Source organism: Cariama cristata, unplaced genomic scaffold, assembly GCF_000690535.1.
Source record: "Cariama cristata isolate BGI_N322 unplaced genomic scaffold, ASM69053v1 scaffold25650, whole genome shotgun sequence".
Classification (NCBI taxonomy): domain Eukaryota; kingdom Metazoa; phylum Chordata; class Aves; order Cariamiformes; family Cariamidae; genus Cariama; species Cariama cristata.
In genome coordinates, this window is record NW_009593321.1 from 1,545 (window position 1) to 24,003 (window position 22,459).

The following is a 22,459-nucleotide window of genomic DNA, read 5'->3' on the forward strand; positions in this document are numbered from 1 at the left end:
GCCCCCCCGCCCCCAGCGCCTCGGCGTGCCCTGCGGCTCCCGCCGCACGGCCTGGTGCCCAGGCTGGGGCTCCTTCACCTGTCCTGGTGTCCCTTCCACTCCTCTCCCACGGGGAGCTTCCGAGGGCTTTGCTTGCTACAGGACTGAATCCTTTCCCCATGGCTTTCCATCAAGTTTGAATGGCTATTTAATACGCCATTCAAGTATTTGTTGTATGGGGATGCTTAATTCAAAATGGCATGCACCAAAAAAGCTCCTGACTGCTTGCATTGTTAATTTTCATTATGGCTTCATTTCAGAAATGAGGACTTTAACTAGGGTAGGCTGCATCAGGTCATTGAACAGAATAACGGCTACTAGCACAAGGAATTTTTATCAAGATCTATACTACAACTTGTCCCAGCACTACTTTGTCAAGCAGGGTAAGAGTCCGTCACCTGCTGTGCGCTGCCAAAGGCAGCCCGCAGACGGACTTCGAATGGCACCCAGGGAGTGCAGACACAACGCGGAGCGACAGGAGCTGTGTTTCCTGAGACAGGGCCCCGACGTCCAGCGTCGGCAACAGCCAGGAGATGTCACCTCGCGCGGACGCAAGACGATGCTGAGCAGGTCACCAGGGGCACTGAGACTGTGAGAAACCACCACCTCCCTGCTCCTGTTAAGCCTTTACTAGTAGGAATTAACTGTAAAAATAAAAAAGCAGCCAGACACACTAGCCCTAAATGGTTGCTGACTACTGAGGTGGGCAGTATGATTTTTTTCACATTCCCGACCACGATCCGTGATGGAAATACTTTCAAGTGGGGCACAGCCCTCAGAGAACATGGTCTGCTCTGCTCTGCTCCTGTGGCTTCAGGGGCAGGCCTATTTACCCTATCCTGGGAAGCACCAGGGATCTTCCAGTGAGGGCAAAGAATGTAAACTGTCATTCTGGAATATGCGCAAACTCTTCCCATGTTCACTAGATGATCTGTAAAAAAACTAGACTTGCAAATCATTGGCTAATGCTTCAGATTGCACAGCTCAGTAGGATTTGGCACAAGAAAAAGCCTTCAAAATGTGCCAGCAACACACAAGAACACTATTTATTACCCACATGTTTTGCAAAACTGCTTTGCTAAATAACAGCATGCATACCCTCACTGCAAACAAACTTATGCTGGTTTTCTAGTACACAGATGTGCAAGAAAGAACGATCTCCTATAATTACCCTTACTCTAATTAAAAAGAACTCCATTAACTCATTCAGAAAGCTAGTACAACATGAAGGCAACTTCACAATAATGTAATGTATTAGTGCAAAGGCAGATTTCCAGCTCTCTTCAACAATATAAAGCAGAATTACTGCAATGCCTCTCACCTGACAGCTAATTTACGGGCAGACTGAAAAATCTCCATTGGGACTCACTTTCCTCTGCTCTTCAGGTACACGATGATCTGGTAATCAATCCTGCATTGCTGTTCCCAAAAGCACGTCTCAGATAACCTGTGCCCTTTGACCACTAGTCACTAGAGATGCAGCGAAAGGACTCTATGATATGTCCCTGCGGAGCCACTGCTGTGACTCCCTACAGACCAGAAAGAGCCAGAAAGGAGCAGGGCTGGCAGCTTTCTGAGCGGTGCACAGTAAGCAGAGCGGTAACGTGGTGGAAAAGCTTGTACGCATCCTCTGGTTGAAGCAGAGGCATGTGAGAGATGCTCACCCCTGACCCTCACACTTCCACCCCACAGCCAGCCAGCCGCAGAAAGCAGAGCCCGAGGAAAGCGGCTCGAGGCTTAAGAAATGCGCAGCCATTCCTAAAAATGTGCAAAACCAAAATAAGGCACTACACCGAAATTCTGCAACCACTCTTCTCCCACCTTTACTGGTATTACACTTTGCTGTCCCACGGCCTTTGCTTTTCAGAAAAAGAACTGTAGGGAATTCTGCTTTCCCCGGCATAAATATATTAGTCTATGGCGAAGAATATGGAGAACTGCAAGGGATGTACAACCTCACACCTTTGTTTTAGTGAGGCTTTGCCCATGAGAAAGGAAACCCCTCTGCAAGGCTGAAGGCCATAGGTGTGCTCATGTGAATCAGATTTCAGGACTGGGCTGGTACACAGTGCTTCAATTATGCTGGACTGCTTTACCTGCACCGATGGCAGGCAATGCGAGGTTATTTTTCCTCTGTTGCAGGTGAACTCTGCAGAACAGACTCTTATTTTGACAGTATTTCTCAAAGCATTAAACCACATACTTTATATTTTATTGTCAATTGCATTTTTATAGGAAAAAAATCCTTTAACGCCTGAGTTTACATTAGGTGCAGCTCTGCCCATGGGATTGCTCACCTATTTTAGTCGTTCTCGTACGGCTATGTTACAAACCTCCTATGTTAAAAGGAAGAGCAGACTTAGGAAGCCTCTGTGTGCATACGCGTGTGTGTGTGTGTGTGTGTGTCTCTCTCCATACGTGTGCACCATTTGGCATTGTTTTGCTTTGCAAGCAGAATGAGGGCTTTAAAATAATCATGCGTTTGCTCTTACCACATGCATAGCTGACATTAAGGTATTTTGTTACTCCAGGTAGGCATGGACTTCCAAAATCCCGGCTAGTGACAATGATTTTGCATCTCTGTTTCCCATAACATCTTTTTGATAAAACCTCTAGCGCCGTGTAAGACAAACAGTCTGAAAGAAAAAAAATACATAAAAGAAATATACAACACTGGTGTTATCAGAAATCATAGCTGCTACATGCACGACTAGAGATACAAATCTGCTACCCATTTCAGGCATATGTTTGCTTAAGTGGGATTTCAGAATTAAATACAAGATTTGTCAATGCAAGAAAGACAGTTGCAATGAAAATGTGGACTTGCAGCAAGCCACCCTCCGCACACTGACCTCCAGGTACATACTAAGGTTGCAGTAAGATTCATGTCAAGCTCCAAACCAGATGCCCAGTATAAGACCGCTATGTTCCCTTCATGACAGCTTGGAAAAAATAAGCACATCCACATAGCTCTCCATCTCTTCCATCTCAAGGTGAGGGTACAAATAAAGGGAGATGCAATGCTGCTTGCAGGTCTTTCTCTTGATCCCTGGGTTACTGAGATGATTGGACTGGATGGCTAATTTCAATTCAAGTCAGGTGAGATCAATTTTTGTGTGTTGCAGCACCTAGGGCTACAGTGAGGTTTGGTGTATTAAAGACAGCTTTTGATTTATTACGCCTGTCGCTGGTAGGATCCATTCTGCCATGGCGACGAGGTCAAAACGGGATCAGTATTTAACCAGGGAAACATTTGGCTTCTTCCTCCCATACCGAATTCCAGGCTGCCCCAGTAAGGCTGCCACCAAAAGCCAAGTTTGCATGCCTAAAGCAACCTCAACGGCATCTGCACTGCGCTGCCTTCGCACCCTAATTACAGGAGGTAACCCACATCATTTTCAACGCAGCCTAAACCACCCCCGCTTTGTGCAGCTGGAGAGACTCCAGCTTGCTGAACCTCTCCCTGGGGACGGAGCAAGAACCATGCGCTGCCTGTGAAAACCCGCCTTGCCAACACCTACACCTGGAGCTGGGACGTCTTTATGCCAGACTTACGCTTTCTACCGAAATTTATAAAAGAATAAAACTTGATTAGCAGGATTTTCCACTGAAATTATTTGAGTGGGAAAGTGTGTTTCAGAGAAACTTTAAAAAAATCTGCGTTAAAAAAAGAATGTCTCTAGATGTGACTAAATTCCCGGTAGCCACAAGTGCTAAACTCCAAGCCACAGAGCAAAAACACCCCTTAGTTTTGGTTTCTAAACGGAAAGTATGCAGAAATGACAAGTCTGGAGTAAGTCATACTTTCCTGAAGCTGTCTGCTTCCAGCCAGCGTTACCTCGCGCATGTTGAGACTTTCTGTGGATGATACACCTATTTCTCACTCTGGTCTTCTGAGGTAGGGACACTCTAGAGGTCTGAAAACGTATTTCTCTGGGCATCAAAACAGTCCTTCTTCCTAAAATAGAACTCAGACAAGGATGGCACCTTGTCATCTTCCAACTGCTGAAGCTCATTTGTGCCTCTCCAGAGGAAGGAGAAACAGCGCTTGCAAAGACACTCCAAAGGTTCCCCAAGTTGGCCTTGTTTGAAAAGAAAAGGGGAGGTTTGAGACTGGACTGCTTGACAAAGATGACTGACATTTAATATGTGCAAATGGGGAAGATTTGTGATTTTTTTAGAGTTAAGCCCCTGACACCAGCGCTAAGTCAGTCATACACGTGAGCAGAGCCATTGGGAACTACTAGGCTGACCTGTCTGTTTGGCAGAGGGCTCACAGGTTACCTCTGACATGGATTTCTGGGAGAGCAACTCTTCCTTTGTCTTTTCAGAGACCTAAAATCCTAATGCCCGTGTCCCGGGAGGCTGCTGGGCAGGCGGGGAAGGCTGACCTAAAACATTGCGTAGTTCTGATTAAGTAAAACTCAGACGTTTTAGTTTCCCTCCCTGGCAATTTTCTATGAGTAAGGATGTATTTGGGCGGACATTTTAGGCAGCCAAAAGTAGCTTATTTTGGCAAGTACAAAAACAACTGAGAATATCAGAAGGAATTATCAGATGATTCATAAACGAATGGATTGGGAGCACAACAGCAACCTGGCAAACTGGATTATGTTATCTACAAAATTTCCTGCCCTGGGAGCATTCACAGTGTCTTAAAAACCAGGAGGCTGTTGGGCTGATGGTCTTCTACAAATTCAGTGACAGTGAGTACATGTTTCGTTTTGCCTTTGGTAGATGTTTGCTCATGTTTCTGTGGGAGTGAACAGCTCCTTATCGTCTATATTCATGTCGGATTTGGCTCCTCTGCCTGAGGAGCCAGTCGTCATACGCCTGCAGGTTCTTGGCAGGCCAGTTTTTGGAGAAATTCCCAACGCTTGCCTGGTGTCACGGGTGAGCAAATGCAAACCAAGGCTGGCTTGCTTTTGCATGACACTACAGATGTTAAGTGGAAAGACCTCTAACAAAAAATCACTATTTAACAGCTTCCTGTGATCTAACAAGATTTTGGGTTTTAGTGACTTAGTCAAAAAATGCTCAATCTTCTTCTCTCTGGTTTATGTGCGTCCTTGCCGTCTCTCCACTAGCTGTCCTGGGAGCTATGATGCCAGCTGAGCAATGACTTCAGCTTGGAGGAATTTTGTGTACTTGGTACCGAAGGCCACTTTTTCAATGTCCGCAGCTCCACCTGTACAATCTCCCACAAGCAGAGATTACAGAAGGGAATCTGCACTGAAGGCAGAGGAATCAGCGTGTGCTGAAGGGATGTTCAAGCTAGTTTCAACCCAACTTGCTTGGGGTCTAATAGCGATCCAGCTGGAGTGACACAGAGCTCATGCTAGGAATAACTTAACCTCCTTCTGGTCAAACACCTTATTGCAGTGTCTGAATGAGGAGAGGATTCAGCCAGTGCTGCATTTTGAGTAAATGAGTGAATCGTCCCACTGAACGGTCCTGAAGAAACCACCAATTAGGAGATGAACATAAACATGCAATGTGTCTTCTTTTTGAGTATCTAAGTAATGTTTGAGCTACACATACGTTTATGGGGCTTGCTAAGTTGCTATAAACGTTCAAACTAAACTGCCTCTTGAAAGGCATGCTCCCGGCATGCTAGAAGGCTGGTGGCATCCACCAGCGGTGGCGGAAAAGGCAGCAATGTGCGGCTGGGAAAACACCCCATTCTTCACGCCTTTCTCCCAAAGTTGCCTGCTACACGCCAAGACTGTTGGTGGATCTTTTGAAACAGATACTTATATGGATGGCATGGAGATACGGGTGTCAAGAAGAGGTTCTTAATGCAGTAATAAACTATCAAATCCGACTGCAGCTATTTAACAGTTAGAGTAGAAAGCCTTGTTTCTGGAGGAACGGCTCTTTCAGCTCCCTAATTAGCTTTGTTTAGGAAAGTTTTGGCATGCAAATGACATGCCATAAATCATGCCGGCTTTAATGAGAAGCAATTTGTCTTCTGGTTTTTTAAAGCTTCTCTCAGTCCAGACAGGAGGAGCTTTCCCTCCTTTCTTTCCACCCTGCCACACAAGACCTGCAGGTGATGGAGCAGCCAGAGCTGGCCTTGGCATCTTGTGCCAAGCTCTGGCAACAGCGTCCTGTCACACCCTCTCCAAACGTTACTAATTGCTGTCTTCTCCCACATCACTATGCACAGGGTGAGCCTCGAGACGTGGTGGGTAGGGGATGTGTTTCAAATGCAGATCCGCATGACATAAAAAGTAATGTGCTGGTGAATGACCAGGGCACCCCCAAAAAAACCCCAAACCTCCACAATTTGTCACTCCAGTACTGGAGCCCAGCTGCTTCTTGCTTTCATCCCAAACTGCTGGCTTACGCTGCTTTATGCTTTCTGGGCTGTGCCTACCCGCGAAAGAATGAGGAGCTTGCTTTCAAAATCAACTGAAAGCAAAGATTTCACACTACCAAATCGTGATGGCTTGTGCTTTGTGGAGCCCAAATATCAGCTCTGGGGATAAGAACTGACAAGGGGAAACTACAAAGTTTGGAGCAAGCTAAGGCTGCAGACTCCTAAAGAAAGTTACCATAATAATATGGTAATTTATGCAAGAGCATGGCACACAGAATCCTGCCTATGCATCAGAAAAGGTCCATTTGAACCACTGATTCTAGAAAAAAAACACAATATGATCAGCAGCACTTACAAAAAGTGCTGCCGATACCTTTATGCTCCAGGTCCAAGTATCGTCAGTAAACAAGGCAGTAAGATACGCTAAAAACACTACTCGCTGCCAGCACAGGCCATTCCTTACAAGTGAACACAGCACCCGGGCTTTCTGAAAAGCTGCACCCTCTCTCCCTCTCACTGCGGAGCCTGTTGTCAGCCCGCATGAGATTAGCCCATCGCTTGGTTTTACCTACCAGTGGCTCCGAGTTCAGAATTCAGTCTGTAAGTATTTTGCACAAACCGCCCCCCGCCCCGGTCCTTCTCTCTCTCTCGCACGTGCGTATGGACGGAGCCAGGGACCCATCGGCCAGCACGAACACCGAGGGCAGGAGACGGGCCGAGCTCCACGCTCGCTGGCGGCGGCAGGAACCGGCCTCCCTCTGCTCAGACCTTCGCTGCTTTGTTTTGCACCGTCTGGGTCTGCGTGTACGCACGCAGGAGTTCCTTGGCTTATTGTAGACTCGACTGCCAAGCGTACTTTTCTAAGCAGTTCAACAACCTAAGCTAGAAAAAGCTATACACAAGAAAACCCCTGAATTGCTAGTAAAGAACACATTAATGGATGCAGCGATGAGCGTCTGAGCATGCTTCAAGCAACTTCACACAGTTGCTCAGCCCAGTGTGACCTTCCCGGTTACCTCAGCAGGTGGTTAACTGGACTCTAAAAACGGTGGCTGCTCTCTTCTTCCCTTCAAACAATTGCTTCTTAACCTGCCCCTGCTTTGAACACCTTTTCTTTTTGGGGAGCTTTGTCTTGACAGGATTTGTTGGGGCCAAGGAGCGCAATGGCTCCTACTACCACCCTCTGGGGCCCAAAACACCTGCTAAGCTTCCCGGTTTGCTCAGACTGACACGGACAAGGAACTTTTCATATCTGCACACAGAGAGAGTTGACTTAAGGATTTTTGTGGTGGAAGCAAAATTGAACAGTTTTATCTGTACTTTTGCACCCACAAACTCAGTCGACTCTTGTCTCCCACACCCAAAGTGGCAAGGCACTAGTGGCAGAAGCTGCAAAGGGAGATGTGAACCTACCCCACGTCCCTGAGCCCTGGTCCTGCGACAGACCAGTGCCTCTGCACCTACCCCGCTCACACCTTCCCTCTGCCTTCACAGCTGGAGCACATCTGCTCCTTCACCGCGTCCCTGTAAGAGGTCCTATGCTGTGTTAAATAACTGCTCTGCAGCCTCAGGTTTCTTCCATTCAGGAGCCTGACCTCCTGCACGACTGCCCACAAGGCTTGTGTTTGAAATCAGCCCCACAGTTAGCCAGTAAACATACGCTAAGCAGCTGATGCTCAGGAATGGAAAGGCATACCCAGGCCCTGAACCAGTGATACTTCCAGTCTAGAAAGGACTTAGTCACCTTCTCTGTAGCAGCCCTGAGCTACAAGCTCTTGCTTCTTCCCCCAGCAGAGGACTGGGCTCAGTGTTTCTGTTAATTGACTAAATGCTCCTTGAACTGGCTGTACTTCAACACCCAGCGTTTCCTAAATTTTGGCCAACTTACGCGGTTTGTGGTTTATGGCACCTAGAAGTCTATAGCTAGCATGAACCTAGTAACTTCAGCGTGTAAGCATTTCCAGATCTGCTTACAGCCATTTGTACCTTTACTTCATTTACATCCACTCTCAAGAGACTTACACAAGGGACTGGCTCATGCTAGGAGGAGTGTACATCTCTTAGTAAGAGAAAGAAACCAAAAGCTTTTCAATCACTGTTAGTGAATAAGAGATGTAGGCTCTTTGAATTCTCCACAATACTGAGTAAAAAAAAATATCACAGTATCACAAAATGCTGTTATATAACAAAATTATGACGCCTTGCTGGGCTGGAAGGAACCTACAGGATTTTGGAAATCTCTCTTTCTTGCCTTGCTAACACCCTTTGTTCTTAGCTGAATGCCTTTCACCAGGAAGAGGGAATTAGGACAAAACCCAGCCCCAGGGCATGTCATGCCATGGTGCAAGCTGTGATGAGAGTGCCTGAATTCTCTACCTCCCCTTTCAACCTCCCAAAAGTGGGAACAGGTAAAAGAGAGGGCTGTGCTGGAAAGGACCCTACCTTCCAGCAATGAAGATACATAATTCAGGGCTCTGCTGGTCATCACTGCTTGAGGGAATGCACATTTGACCGGCCAATGCACATCCAGGTGAAATTTCTGGGAATGACATCTTAGTGTTCTAGCTTGCAAGCTGCAGCTGGAGGCGACCCACTACCAAGCCTTCTTTCAAGTACTTTCATGTATTAACAAGAGTAATTCATGATTTAAGAAGTGTTTGTTGACCTGAATCTTCCTTGTACTCTCTATGGTAACTTGTTCTGGCACAACTCTTTAACTTCTTATGGCCAATAAATTTTCTCTTTCCTCATGCACGTGTTAGTACAAATATAGAAGAGAGATGTCAGAAAAGGCAAGAGCTCACACAGGAACAAACGGATAACGTTTCCTGCTTTGGTGCTGGGCACAATAGATTCCTCTAAGTAGAACCATCTGCTACAAAACTGCACCCCAAAAAGTTCAAGTTTTCTTGTGAAGTTTTTGCTGATCTTAGTGAAACAGCACAGTTACTTTCTATAACTTCTGTACAGTCTTAACAGTGCCAGTCATTTGAATAGCTGCAGAAGCAGGACACTGCTTTGAGTATTTTGTTCTCCTGCAACGGTCCAGAGATCTTACAATGGAAATAATCCCCTTTGCCTCACTGAATTCTGTTACTTAGGGTAGGAGCTTACTTTGCAGAAGGACGTTTCCTGAAGGCAAAATATCCTAAAATGTCTGCAGACAAGATTTTACGCACTGTTCTTTTAAGTGGGCAACGGTGACCACTCACTGGAATGAATGGCCCTGATGACAAGTTGGAGAGCAAGATCAGAGACATGTAAAAATATCATATTTCAGTTTGATGGTGAATGTGATAAAAACCAAGAAAAATGTTTTATAGTGATCTTATATGGAAATTTCACATTCTTTGACAAATCCTCCCTCTCCCCCAAACTGCACTGAGCAAGATGAGTTGTTCTAAGCGCTGCTTTTTGTTTCTGGTCACTTTTAACAAAAACAAGAGACATTTTGACATGAAAGGTGCAAGTTACACATATAATTAGGTTTCTGTCTTGGGAGTGAAGCAGTGCTGTCTTATCAGCTACAGTACACGATAGAGAGTTTCTGGTACTCAGTATTTCAAATCTTTAGCCAGATTAAAATCTTCTCTTTATCTGGATCAGAACAGGGACTCGAACGTACGTTCCTCATAACCCATCCTGCGTGGGCTTTTCAGTTGGCTTTGTCTCATGCTAAAGCTGTCCCATTGCCTGACATAAGCAAGACTTAACCAGATCAGAGGACAACTCTACTGTAAAGGCTTTACCTAGCACCTAGCAGAGATGACACCATGATGCCACGGCTCTTCTTCCTCCTCTGTACTGAAAATGGCACCTAATTTACATTATTAAACTGGCTCAGAAAACTAGTTCCGAGAGGAGGTAGTCATGCTAAATGTTGAGTTGAGGCTCAGGATCCTACAAGTGCTCTGAGACCACAGTGATATCATCAATATCAGAGATGGATTTGTATACTTTACTTCCTACATGGAGAAGAGCCTTTATGCTGAAGAAATACTATGTTTTCCTGTGTTCCCTTTGAAGCAAAGCTCAAAAAATCTGTCAGCTGATTTGATAGACTGTTCACAGAAATGCAATAGTTCAGAAGACATCTGTCTCAGTCCAAAGCTGCTGTTCGTCATTAATTGTTTATCAGCTATATTACATGCAATATGAGGTTACCAAGACCTAGAGAAGTATCTAATTAATTCAATACCCAGTACTCCTAGCAGGACTGTATCAACTATGGATAGATGCAAACCTCCTGAGCTCAACATATACTTCCTAGACTTGTCATTAATAATAATAATGATAATCACGAGATTATCAAATAATCAAATCTTGTTGCTCAAGAAGTGCTCGTACGCAGGGATCCACAGCAGAGTTTCTTGCAAATTCTCTCTCTATTTATACTGGGAAACTTTATCGAGTAGAAGGGTTTGCAGTATTCTGACCTGTGAACTGTAAGTGCTGACATCAGAGGCAAGCGAGTGATTTCCAGAGGTGAATGAAGTGCAAGAAATAAGTATGATGGCAGCCTTTCTCGATCAACTGAGCTACCTCTGCTCTGCCTTGCGTCATACGCCAACGCCACCATCATGAAGGATGCACGCGTCTGTCAGAAACCTGCTAAAATGCTCCCACCACAGAACAGATAGGCAGAGCTGAAGTCTGTGTGAAGGACCACACAAGATAGCCAGCGTGAAACATAGACCTGGCAATTTTACATAGATTCTTGTCTAAGAACAGATTACAATTTTCAGCCAATACATTTTTAATAATACCTACATAACCAAATAGAAACCTTGGCTTGCAGACAAATGGCTTTTAAGACTAATTACTGATCCCTTCTTGATGTTCAGAGATGCTTCTGATAGATTTCACGTGTAGCATGCTTCTTAGCAGTAAAGTTCAGCCTTTGCACAGGGCTGGTATCAGTCATACAAGTCCTTCCCTGCATGGCATTAAGGGATTTGAACAGCACACACATCTTGTGCTGGCCTTCTCCATGGCATGAAAATTTACTTTCATACTTTCGGTGTCAACCACTGAACATATTATTCATACAAGCATGAAGCACCCTCACAACCATAGGTTACTATAGATTTTGATATTTAGTGATAAAAAGTGAGTCGTGAGTCACAAGTCATTAGTCATACACCAGCTGAGACTACACAGTAAAGTCAATGACTAGTTATCGATGTAGACCATACAACTATTTATGACATTTTGGGTTCTTTTACCTATTCAAACGGGAACAGTCTGTGCCTGAAAGTGTTCACGGTCTGACCAAATTAATATAAATATTATAGCAACATTAGTATATTGTTTTTATATTCATTACTAATATCGTGACATTAATATATATATACTGGGATGCACCTGTACTAACAAATCAGCAGTGAGAGGGCACGTTTCTGGCACTGCAAGGCAGTGCTCCACTCAGGTACGTATGGACCCTGCACGCATCTGGCCTGGGCCAACAGCATCCTCTCAATAACTCCCCATCACAGCTGAGGAGCTAGTACAGGCCAGAGAGCAGCCCCAAGAAGCGGTTTGCATACAGTCATCCTGCTTTGGAGGGCAAGAGTTTAGTACCACGTAAGCGGGACATTCCTGCCTCCTGGACTGCGTGCCAGAAAGAAGTCCCAGGCACGTTTAATTCTCTACTATAGTACCACAGTCTTGGAGTCTGGTCATACAACAGCATCTAAAGCAAGGGACCCTGTCCTTACAGTCTGCATTTAAGGCAAGGAAGAGCTGGCAGAAACAAAGAAGGTAACAGTAAGACAAGGTGTCATGACACTCGGGTTGCCTAATCATTGTCAGAAGTTGGAGGAAGAAGAAAGGCAAACAGCTGATATTTAGCATGTGTCACCTAACCTGGTGACAGAACTAGAGTTTTTGATGTTAATCATACTAAGGACCGATTAACTACATGAAAGTTTCTTACTCTGCTGCATTTCTTACTCTATGTTTCTCCCTCGTACTGGGCAATTTGTTTTGAGTTTCAGAAATAATCTCTCTTGTATTTCAATTACCGGTGCTTTCAAAATGCCATTGCTCTTGCACCTGAAGTTGTCTCCCTGTCCGTTTCCCCTCTTCTCTGTGCACCTGCTCGGAGAAGGTCTAGCAACAGCGTAAAAACATACCAAAGGGGGGGACGCGCTCCACTTCTGTTGAGCAGACGTTCTCCTCGTGTGCCCACCTGCCATAGGTGGCAGAGTAGATGATAAGGAACTTGGACTCCTGACAGTGGAGTTTCAGTTCCTGGTTTTCACACGCTGATTTGGTTTTGTATTCAGCTGAAATAGAAGCAAATAACAACACGGAAGAATGAGGAAATTTACTCATCTGGACCGTTAACAGCAAATAGCAGCACGACAGAAAACAGCTATTCTGCAAGTTTTGTTGCGAGTGATACGTGGCACTATTACAACCAGAGACAAAGCCAATAGCAAAGTGGAGTGTTTCCTCCAACCGAATTACTCCCATATGAGTATCTAAGACTCCAGCTCCTTGTTGAAAGGAATTAAAAAGTTAACTTTTGTCAATCTCCTCTTCCAGTGGAACAGCGTCCCCCCTTCCCGCCCGATTTCCTGGCTTGCTTTCCACCACTGCTCAGTAGGAGAAGCCTCACCCCGTCCTTTTGTCTCTCCCCGCGACAATGCTGCATTCTACGGCTACTTCAGATGCCCACCCGAGTGCCAGAGCCTCCGACCACTCATCAATCACGGGGATGACGGGCATCACCCAGTGCCACCGCGTACAGCACCGAGCGAGCCCTGAAGAATGGGAGGCACAAAGGCGTGGGGACGGGCTACGCGTCCCGAGCCAGACAGCGCTCTCAGCTGCATTTGCATCGCCCCACCAAGTCGGTGGGTTTCCCTGGGTGTGACGATCCAGCACGGGCTCATTTGAAAGTTTTGCTGACAAAGCGATGTGAATCAGGAGCCTGAGAAAAACACACCCCCTCCCTTTCTCAGCCGGCACGGGCACGCTGGCAGCACGCTCAGCACAGAGCTGGGGAAGCCAGCGAGACCGTTTTCCAGACAGCACGGTTCATCCCTCCCAGGGAAATGGTTAAAATCTGGCATCTAAAAGAGGCCAAGGAGGTCTCTTGCCGGCCTGAGCTGCCACTCTGCTTGCAGCATTTTACCACTCGGGTCTTCCCGGTCTAGGGATGGTGGCAAACCTTTTTACTACAGATAACGCCAGGGAGAAGAGTAGATTCTGCTCCATTTTTTTGTCCTTCAAAAACGTGAAAACAGGAAAAGGAGGATCCTGAGCCGAGCAGGAGAAAAGGGAAACCTTACTGTTACTAAGTGGTATCCCTGTGAGTGGAGTGTGGGTGTTGGTGCTGGGGGAACTGGAGAGAGAAAAACCTCCTACCTATTCAATAAAGAAAATGTTATTGTTTCACTTAGAACAGATAAAAAAAATGGGTTCATGCTCTTGGTGATAGTCCAGTTTCTTCCATTTGAGCTCATCAGCAGTCACAAATTTAAGTCTAAAAAGTGTGATTTTAAAAAATACTTGACCTGCTGCAGATTGTTACTTCTGCCGAAGCACCTGCCATGCCGCACGCCCATGAGGATCATGCCTGGAAAACAGAGGCTCTGACCCCTGGGCTGACAGCCTGAAGCTGGGCTCTGTCTCTGTACGGCTGTGCTCCAGGGTCGCTGGAGAGGCTATGGAAGTACCGACAACAGGAACAAACCCGCCAGCGGTATGAGACGAGGGTAAGAATGGAACGGAGACCTCTGCAGAGATACAGCATCAATATTTTTGAACAGATGAAAAACTAAAGGATCCAGGCAACTGCTCAAGTACCTACTTGAAGGCAAGGAGACTGTAAAATAAAGTTATACTCAAGTGATTTCCTGAGTAAGGATGTTTTCCACAGCCAAGCCTAACAATATTGATATCTTACCTACAAATACAAATTTCCTGTCACACAAAATCATGTAATTTGCACTGGAACTGGACTATTCCTCAATTCTGAAGGCAGCGCTTGCCATTAAATACACTTTTGACCAGCTTTTGTAAAATTCAGGTCACAGAGAATATTATCCAAGTAGCTCATTTCCAGTGGGAAAAATATTAAGCAGCTTATAAAAGTAACAAGCAGGATCCCAATCCACTTTTGATCAGTAAAAAGAGATTTCTAATGACACAGATACAGTTATGATATTCAAACCCATCTACTATTAATAATGCAGTAATCGTAATGTGTAAAAAAATTTTTTTGAACTATTAAGATAATAAAACAGATCATTAAAATTTTAAATTCCAGACATTTTTCTTCCCCTGATGACTGGCCCAGTAAATTTCCCTGAGAGTTCTTGTGTCAGTGCTTTGCTAAAGGTAGTATCTGCCTACTCCATCCCCGTATCTCTGCTCCAACTTCAATACTCTGCGTAAATTGGCCCTTCAGTCTGCTTACCACCCCTGTTCCTGTTCCACCCATGATATCTATCTTAATGCTCTGATTAAAGAAAATCTCTTTTGTGCTTTCTCCTTTAGTTGTGGGATGGTATTTCTGAGTTGGCTGGTGAACCTACCCATAAATCATCATTCAGTTATTTTCTTTGGGACCCATTTCAGCCACACTGGGGATTAGCTGCCAAAAAACAGCTGAGCCCCCGGGCTACTAGGGCTTGTTCTCATACACAATAGCAACAAGAAAAACAATTAAAAAACACCAATAAATGAAACCTCATGATGATTGTCTTAATCTTTCTTACACTTTTCTCATGTTTACAAAGTGCATTCTCTTTGAGGCAGGATTTGTCCCTCTACGTACCAACGTCAATTACCTGCATAGAATACAGGAGATTCTACAATGAAATTCTGTTAGCCACCTCTGTGTATCCTCCAGCCATTATGCCACAAATGGGAGGTAGTAACAGAGAATCTTTAAAGCTTTGGTCCTACCTCCTTGAGCATTTTTGCATATTCGTTATTATGGTATCTTCTTTATCATTTCGATCCTTAGCCCATGCATCTGTTTTTGCTGTTCAGCTCTATCTTTCTAATATGACATTATCGTTGCCATCTCTTTAAAAATGATTTCCAGAACATTTTTCCCTTCCAGTCTGACTCCTGACATCTGGCTCTGCCAAACTACACTGGTCATTAAATTAGCAGCAAACACACTGAACTTGCAAAGACAATGGAGAGGTAAGGTAAAGTAAAAAAAAAAAAACAAAAAACAATTCGCTATTAATCCAAGAGTATCAAAACTTCACATGGATTTATGCAAAGCCTTGTGCAGCGGCATTTTAACCAAAACAAACAACAAAACACACACAAAAACACATTTGCCTCATGTGGATTACTTACTAGGTTTGCATTTAAAGGAGACAAGGAGGAATTTAGTGGTCCCTGGACACAGATCAGGTCCAAAAACCCGACTATTGACAAGGAGTTGGCAGGATCTCAGGTTTTGGCATTCATCCAGTACTTTCTAGAACAACGGGCAAAAAGGATAGGCTTGAAAACAAGGTATGAAGCTATACAGCAATAAGAACACTTAGTTGTACTTCTATACAGGAGAGAAATCATTGACAAATTTTTGGCTATGAACATGTAAGAAACATCTGTATCACTGGACTTAGGCCACATCTCTACTGGACTCTGAGTCGTGGCCAAGTATATGGGAACACATTCATCACCGCCATGCCCATGGCAACTTAGGATGTTACCAATTTGCTGGTTTTTGTCATTTTTCCCTCTGCCGCAGCGGGTGGGCCAGCTCCTGCCGTGTGCCACCGCGGCCTCAGCGGTGCCTGGGACGCCGTGCAGAGCCCAGAGCAAGCGGGAACGTGCTCAGCCCCCAGCCTCTTCGCCGACGTGCCTCAGGCACTCACACACTCCTGACAGCACTTATAGGAGTGCAATATCCCGGCAAAGCACTGTAACTCAAAAAGATGTCTTTTTAACCGTATCACCTCGATCTACTTGAGTTTACCTGATCATGCTCTGTAGTATCTTCACTTGAAAGAGTTCTAACTAACGACTTGGGTGTGCTTAGTGACACTTAAGCACAACCCTAGCTATGAGCCATGTGGAGAACCTCCTGCCCAAGGGGCACGTACTTCATGCTTGCAGTTACACACGTTATCAGGTATTTACTTGACTTGCCACTTGAACAAATTTCAGAATTGCTTTCGTTGGATAGCACAGATGTGCCTGTCTATCCTAAGCCTGCTTGTCCTTTTTTTTTTTTAAATACTGTTCTAAGGCCGTACCTACCCCAGATTTTTTGGCCCAGCAATATACCGTGGTTCTTACTGTGCTGCTTCACTGGGAGTGGCAACAGAGGTGGACAATAAAAAGGTCAGCAGTGTCAATGCAAAGGGTCACGCAGGCCCTCTCCAAGTCCAGCAAAAGGACTGAGTACTCCCAGTGCTCACATCAGTGTTCCCACTTCATCACTGGTTTTGGAGCTGTAGCTATAGAAAGTATGAAGTCATTGCCCAAGATGGGTCTGGGTCCAGTTTTTAACACATTCACAAGCCAAAGCACCTAAAAAAAAGACAGTTTAAATGCAGCAGTGTACTTATGAAATTCTTATTCACCTTCAAAGCTCAGTTTAGAGAGGGCTTTCTATATACTATTTTTGGGTGGTCTGTGGTGGTGTGCCCAGGACTCTTGACGTTTAAAATCACAGCAGGCTGCGATCAGCAGGGCGTTGTCTCTGGGTCACCCCACTCTTAACAGGAGTAACTGTAAGATACCATTCTCTGACAGTTTGAGGTACTCCCACAAAATCTATGGGAATTTTTGCCTTGTTTCTCATCAGAAGGCGCCTCAGTCATAAGCAAGAGGCCAAATCATAAATTTGCCACTGTGGTAGCACAAGCTGCACTCTTGTTTCCAGGCTGAGAGAGCTGGCAGTGGCTGAATCTCTCCTGTCATCCCTGGAAGCCATCCCTCCCAAGCAGGAACGATACACATCGGCAGCACATTGCAGCGACCCTATAATACTTGTGCATTTTTGTTCCCGTTGGTAGAAGAACAGGACCTGCATCCAACACTTCTTGAGCATTAAGTGCACTCTGAAGAGTTTAAAAGGGAAGGAAAAGCACAGCAGACTTAATTTTATCGGTCAATACTTCTTTTACAGAGTTGCAAGTCAAATAAATAACTCCTCCTTAATTGGGATGGTTCTAGAACAGGCCAGTGAAATAGAATTACGTCTTTAGTAAGCAGAGATAGCTGCCCCTACAGAGTCACCTTCTGTTTGCACCTGAGCTGAATCATCTCCGGAGCATCTCTCTGTATCTTCTACTACTTGATGCAAACAGCAGCCACATTTTCTACCACGTTGCTGTGCAAAAACACGCAACCACAAAAGTAAACAATGATACTCAGAATGAGATAGCACTGAGCTGTTAATATCTCGAGACAGATCTAACTTTGCAGTGATCCTTTTAATAGGAGGTCACTGTAAAAAATGCCTGTTATGCTTCCTCCCGGCTGCAGGGTAGCATCATGCTCAATTATGCAGGTTGCAGACGTGGTTCCAAAGGGAAGGGGAGGAGGGATGAGATCACTGGTGCCCTTTTCTAGGAAATCAGTTTACAGGATGTGTCTCTTCTCCTTGACAGAACCAGAACTCCCCGAGATGCACAGCATTTGTATCTCTCATGTTCATGGCCTCGTCAAAACGCTTTCATGACTTTGATCAGTGGCAGTGCCTGAACGATGATGATAGTTTACACAACAGTTATCCCATGCTGTGTTTATTATATTCAAGGGAAAAAACTTCTCATGGGGACCTCATGAATGCACTCACAAGTCCAAAATAATCATTGATGTCACTTCGTTGTAGTCAGTAAAATGACATCAAGGATGCGTCTGGTCTACTGGTTTTGGTGGGGAGATGTATTTTCACATGGCCCATAGGTCACATCTGGAATGTTGCAGTTGCAGTACAGCACGGGCAAGCCACACTTACAAAACTGCCCTAATATTGTTCCTGGAGAGAGGACACTACTGCCAAACCACTCCGTAAAGCTCTTCAGCTCACGAGTGGTGGGAACCGACATTCCCTGTTGTCAAGAAGCAATGTGTTGTCTGCAAGCATAAATGTTGCGAGCTTCATCAAAGCATCTGTAGAGCATTTACAAGAGGTTCACCAACAGAACAGGTTCAGATTCCACTAATTACTCATTTTTGCAATGATTTACTGAATTTGGCCTAACACTGGGCATTTTCACTGTGATGAAACAAGCCTTTGACAGCAGTGTTAAGTCAGTCTTTCTAAGCCTTGTTACAAAAGTCTCCACAGCAGAAAGTAATAATTTATGAAGTATAAATCATTTTAAGCTATACTTAAGGAGGCCCAGCAAACAAACCATAGGATATTACTGATACAAATCATATAATCATGGAAATGCAGATATCGGCAGAAGTGCTTAGGATCTGCTGTTTAGCTGTCACGGTGCCTTTCCAGTGAGGGAAGACAGGCAGAGAACAAGCCAAACGTCAAACAGAATGCCATCTTGCCCACTGGATTTGTAACCCAGCTCTGTCAAATGTTTGCATCCTCTCCTGGGGACAAAGAAGACCTGTGTGATGGATTAAGACTGGTTTGCTCAGTCATGACCAGCCCTTGATTAAAAGGGAACTGATTATTTTAGGGAACTTTGAGAACGGGGTTTCCTAAGCAAGGCTCATCAAAATACAAGGCAACCTACAAAGCTTTCACAATCCCATGGTAATGTTCTGCTGGCCAGACAAATCCTTTCAGTTGTAACACTTTTGATGGTAAACTGGCACAGACACGATGTCACTTCATTCAATGTTTTGAACACCTGCCATTTTCACACAGCACAGCTCACTGCATGGAAACCATCAAAAACATTCTGCGCATCAAGAACCTTTACAATGCACGATACCTGCAAAGAGGTGGGCGCCACACAGTTGATGGGTTCTGTCATCCCGGTTTCAGGCTCCTGAGTGCTACACATGTGGTAGTCTTGCCCGTAAAATGCTGACTGAACACTTATTGTTGAATTCCTAGGACAGGGCAGACTCAAACGTTCCCCATCGCAGGCATAGGCAGTATGATTTTGCAGAAGTTTGGTTAGGTAACCTAGAAAACATTCAGCTCTGTTACAACTAGTACAGGAAATGACAAGCTCGTTAGATAATAAGAAAACCACAATCACTCTCTGGAAAGGGCATTGTAGTCAAGGTTATACGTATGGCCTGCTGCCACACCACATGGTTCTGTGAATGGGTCAACCTTTACACGCTAGTAACGCTCAGGTCCGGAAAACAAGAGGTTGCGTGGCAGCAAGTCAGAGCCCTGCCAGCACTCCAGCGCCAGCACTACGTCGGCGGAGATGTCATTTCACGGACAATAAATGGGCTCAGGCCCTTGCCAGTCGTGGTTGCTAACAATGGCAGGGCGTGTTTGCAGAAGTCGGAAGGGCTATTGCTTGGTTTTGTGGGCTGGACTCTTGCATTCCAGCTGCCTAAGGTATTCCTTACACCTCGTCTTAAACTGATGCTCTGCACTTCTGGGCTCCTAGGCAGTTGTGTTTCACACAAGTGCTAATAAAAGTGACTCCTGTATCACTGAACCAGATGCTAGGATAACAGAGGAAAGGCGGTCCCTAAGTGCTGGACACGGTAGGTGCTGGACAGGAACCCAGAAGTAAGATACACAGAGTTTTGTCATTTGCTAGAGAGTTTGTCGGTGTGACCAGGAGAGGGAGAGGCAGGATCTGCATGCAGCTGTCCACCTGTACCATCTGTTTGCACCTTCGAGTAAGTCAGCCCATGAGCAGCAGAGCTAATGACAGCTGGTTTTCCGATTTGTATTTCATCGTGTATTGTCTCTTTAGCCAACACTTCTGTTATCACCACAAATATTTATAAATTTAATCTCCTACTGCCCTTCTCTCTGCTCTGCAGAATACTTTAATGGAAACACACAGGCTGCTGCTACCTTTGACCATTACGAATTAGCCATTGTGATGGGAAACTATTAGGAGTAATTTAATTCAAAGACTTTCCCCACATGTACTTATGAAGCTTAGATCTCTCTACTATTCCGTCACACTTGATTGAAATCTATCTTTAAGCAGAAAAGGTTTGTGGGTGAAAGGGAAGAAGAGGCGTGAGGGACAGGAGAGAGAAAGGATACAAAATACCAGTCTACAAAAGAAGCAATATCCTTCCTCATCCCTCATCCATAAACACATGGACATTAGATCCAAAATCACTTTTTTCCCCCATGAGTTTTATGACAACCCAATATACTACAATCAAAGCAAACCTGTTTTCTAATTCTTCCACTATTAGCCAAACTTTTTATTAATGTGCATATAATAACTATATTTGAATAGTTTCCTTCTCCTTATACATGCGTTAAATTCTGTATAATTCTAAAATCAAATCCCAACTTCTAGAACACCAAGTTCATCCACATTCATGTCAAAAAACCCAAACAAAATTCTCCAAACCCAACTTATTAAGTAATGAGAAAGCACTAAGAGTTTCCACTGATCTATGAGAAAAGATCTGTAGAAGTTTTAAAACTGAGACCATGATTACATACGTACCTTTTTAATTTAAAAAATGATAATTTTCCTACCTTTGGCTCTTTTCCAAATGTATAATTGGTCTAATTAAAGACAAAATCTTCTCCCCAGAAGTCTTTCTTACCCCACTGTGGTGACAACAACCTTATTACTGTACAACAAAGGGAAAAAACCCAAACAAACCATATTTTCTTGTTTTGATGGCTGAATCAGAACTAGAATGACAAGGTTTTTTTCATCATTAAAACAAAAAATTAGTTTTCTCAAAGAAAATACTGAAAAAGAGTTTCCTCACGCCATTTCATTTTCACGCTTTTTGCCCTTTTTAAGCCTTTCACCAAAGATGAGCAATTTAAAAAAAGTTTTTTTAATAGAAATTGAAGTATTCCAAGTAAACGATATGAAAAGAAAATACTTCAGTTCCCTGGCATCTTTTCCAGCTCCAGCTGTGCAACTGGATTGGAAAATTCATCTCCCCTATCAGTTATGAAGTCTGGAGAAAGGAGAAGCCTGCTCCTCTACCGTCTTTGCTGTCCCTCATCTAGAGCCCAGGAGAGGACAGGAGTCAGCCAGATGCACCTTCCAGCGCAGCAAAGACGCAGGTGAGCTCCTCACCTTATCGAACTCGGTCTGAGCACTGGCACTAAAATCAGGACAGAGAGAATTTCATGCCCTGAATTTGCAGTCTAAATCTCAAAGAGACCAGCCCAGCAGAAATCCCCCTGGCTTCTCACAGGTTAGAAAAAAAATAAAAATCAATCCATCCCCTACATTTTCTGTGTAATTGAGATCACAAACAACTGAGCTTTGCCGCCAGAGCCACTCCTCTGTCAGCCTGCTCCCGAAAGGTGCTGAGGATCACCAGGAACATTGCACCCAAGGGGCTTTGGTACAGTCCGACACGGCGAAGGGGCCTCCAGTGGCATTTTCTGCCGCCGAACGCCTTCGGCATCGCCATCGCAGCATAAAGGGCCACAGTCTAAAGGGGTATTCAGCCCGATGCGAGTTGTGGGCACTCAACACCTTGGAAGATTCAGCCCGATATTTGTAATCATTTCAGTTCTTCAGGTTTTAAGTTACCTGGAGCCAAGAGTGCTGTATACAAAACAGCCCAGTATTCCCAAAAGAATATCAGCTATGTTGTGACTTGGATGAGTTCCCTGGCATCTTAACTGCTACTTTGATCCTGCAAATTCCTAATCCAGTATCTAAGCACTTTTCTCCAACAATTGCAACTATTCAATCCTTTAAAAAAATGCCTTTATAAAAAAACCCAACTTGCTCTGATTCTGTATAAGCAATATGGTTCACTCGTAAAAATCGTGTTAGATGGACTGGTGAAAATAAGACATCATGCTCTCTGGCCTTCCAAGCGGCATTTAAAGTGACTCTGCTGTTATTAAAATCCTTGTGTATTTGCACACAATAAAGGATAAAAATAGTAATGGGAATTGGCCGAAACCTAACGTTCTCTGATAAGAGAAGCGGTGGCGTACCAGTATCTAAATGGCTGGTCTCACACGGCAGACCAGGTAAACCTGCACTTTTTATCACG

At 44.6% G+C, this 22,459-nt stretch overlaps 1 protein-coding gene across 1 annotated transcript; it reads right to left on the reverse strand.

The window, feature by feature from the left end:
- Positions 1-261: 261 nt before the first annotated feature.
- On the reverse strand, positions 262-21,862 carry LOC104169181 (protein eva-1 homolog C-like; the record flags this gene model as incomplete). Its single annotated transcript, XM_009710018.1, is given in 6 exon segments — positions 262-314; positions 2,532-2,675; positions 12,496-12,648; positions 15,689-15,812; positions 19,252-19,448; positions 21,703-21,862. Coding segments are annotated over 6 exon segments (831 nt in total), but the record flags the coding sequence as incomplete, so codon positions are not given.
- Between the last annotated feature and the right edge of the window lie 597 nt (positions 21,863-22,459).